This window comes from Polistes canadensis, unplaced genomic scaffold (genome assembly GCF_001313835.1).
Source record: "Polistes canadensis isolate GaletaPanama2010 unplaced genomic scaffold, ASM131383v1 scaffold_45, whole genome shotgun sequence".
NCBI lineage: Eukaryota > Metazoa > Arthropoda > Insecta > Hymenoptera > Vespidae > Polistes > Polistes canadensis.
Window position 1 is genome coordinate 242,903 of NW_014569592.1, and position 2,237 is coordinate 245,139.

The 2,237-nt window shown below is 22.8% G+C and overlaps 1 protein-coding gene across 1 annotated transcript in view; it reads left to right on the top strand.

Moving 5' to 3' along the window:
* The window catches only part of LOC106785056 (acyl-CoA Delta(11) desaturase-like), a 7,332-nt gene extending 6,709 nt beyond the window's left edge, over positions 1 to 623 (top strand). Inside the window, exons 6-7 of the mRNA XM_014745198.1 lie at positions 416 to 495; positions 606 to 623. Of these exons, the coding sequence (XP_014600684.1) occupies positions 416 to 495; positions 606 to 623 (98 nt within the window). The remainder of the gene's footprint in view (positions 1 to 415; positions 496 to 605) is intronic.
* The last annotated feature ends 1,614 nt before the right edge of the window (positions 624 to 2,237 follow it).

The following is a 2,237-nucleotide window of genomic DNA, read 5'->3' on the forward strand; positions in this document are numbered from 1 at the left end:
ATATATCTATATTTCTTTTTAATCAAGATTATTTTATAATTCCTTATTAATTTTATTGTTCATCGGCTTATTTCTTCATTGAAAAATTTGACAGTTGTTCATCAATTTTATTTTATCATAATTTAGCAGTTTTTTTTTTTTTGTTAATTTCAAACATTCGATAAATTATAATTTTATATGTCATTCTAAGATACGCGTAAAGTAAACAGGAAAAGACTTATCAACTAAGGATTTAATAAAGCTATTGATAAATCAATTAATTCGTTTAAAAAGCCGTCAAAACGTAATTACATGATGACCTAAATATAAAGAACTATTGCTAGTGACATTGACACTCGCATACATTCATTAATGTTTATTCACGCGTGATTGATATAATTACGAAAACATTTGTGAAAGTGATTTATTATTTCAGCTCTTCAATTTCTTTATTTAATCATTTGTCTGTTTTTAGATCATCCAGATAGACATAGCGATGTTGAAACAACCGAAACTGTGAGTAAACGTGTTTTTATAATAACAAAATTTAGGAATTGTTTTAAATTGTCTTTTTTTTTAATAATTTCATTTTTGCAAAAGCTAATTTTTTTTTATTAATTGCATAGATGGAATATATGAGTTAACTGTTTTAAACTACTATTGATACTTATTGAATTAATATTAATACAAAAATTTTTGTGTTATTAATATAGTATTAATATATAATTTTAATACAAAAGTACAATAACATTTTTTTTAAATTTATTGTATTGATATAAAATATTCATAATGGAAAAAAAATTATCCCCGATTATTCTACAAACCTTGGAAGAACGATTATTGCATTTAAATAAGAAAGTGAAATCGGTAGGTATATAAAAAGAAAGATATCTTTGTGAACTTGCGAAATGATTGTATTTAACTAAAAACTTTTACCGTAATGTTTTCAACAAAATTATTATCGTGTTCTTTATTTTATTTTATATTATATTTATACCCACACAAGATTGCACATGAAATTGTACAAAAACTTTGATTTTTTTTGCGGTTAAACCTCCATAATCAAACGATCGATCAAGTAAACAAAGAAAAATATTCAGGTCAACAATCATTCGTAAAGATCTCACGTCTCCTTTAAAGGTATTCACGTCTCATGACGCAGGTATATGTAGAAATTTTTAATATATTCACCACAATTATTAAGATGGAATAAAACTTTGTTTCATAAGGCAATCAAACAAATTATTCAAAAATTTTTATCTAAATTTAAAGAAACCAGAATCTTCTGCAAAATATATTAATAATGATAAAAGAAATTGCATTTTTTTTTTTTAGAAATAAAAGTGATTAAAAATATAAAATAACTATTTTTTTTTTAAAGTAAGGGGTAATTATATATAATGAATAAACATAAATATTTATATGATATGTGATGAGTTTTAAAATATAATTTTGATATAATATTGACTTTATAGATCTTTATTTAACAAGTTTAATGAAAAACTAACACAATTAAAACTTTATAAATATTTATCAATTTTAATCGCATAAGAGATTAATTGGATTTACGAAATGTATATCATTACGTGACAGTATACAATTGTTCTCAAAAACACGTATTTGAATGATTGGGTTGATTGTTTGAAGAAAATAAAAAGAAAAAAAAAAAAAGAAAGAAAAAAAAACAATTCTTCGATTGAGTTACTTGTATTGTTGAATTATTTTTTAAAACTTACAATCAATACGATAAAGTGTATTCGTTTATTATTGTCTCGATAATTTTGATGGGTCTTAAGTGAAAATGATTAGACCAAAAGTCAAGATATATTCTAAATATACACTTTGACTCGTGTTAACTCGTGAAATAATTTCAAACGAATAAATTATTATTCGTTATATCGTTTATTATATTATCTCATAATTGTTCGTACGCAAATAAAATCTTTCGTACACACATATAATCTTGTAAAGGTGTTCATCTTTCGTTTCTCATTTATCCAATCATATTGTTAAAATATATTCTTCTGTTATGTCACGCGTAACACTTACCCTTTATCTTATTCGCTGGCCTACTTATATCTTTTATATCTCCAATAATAATAATAATAATAATAATAATAAACATTACATTTGTTTTTCTAAAAACTTTCGATAAAAAATGATAAAAGAATTCATATATTACATTGTTGGTATTACTCCTACATCTTTTGTTAATTTAATCATTGCTCTATATATCTACCAAAAAAAAAGAAAAAGAA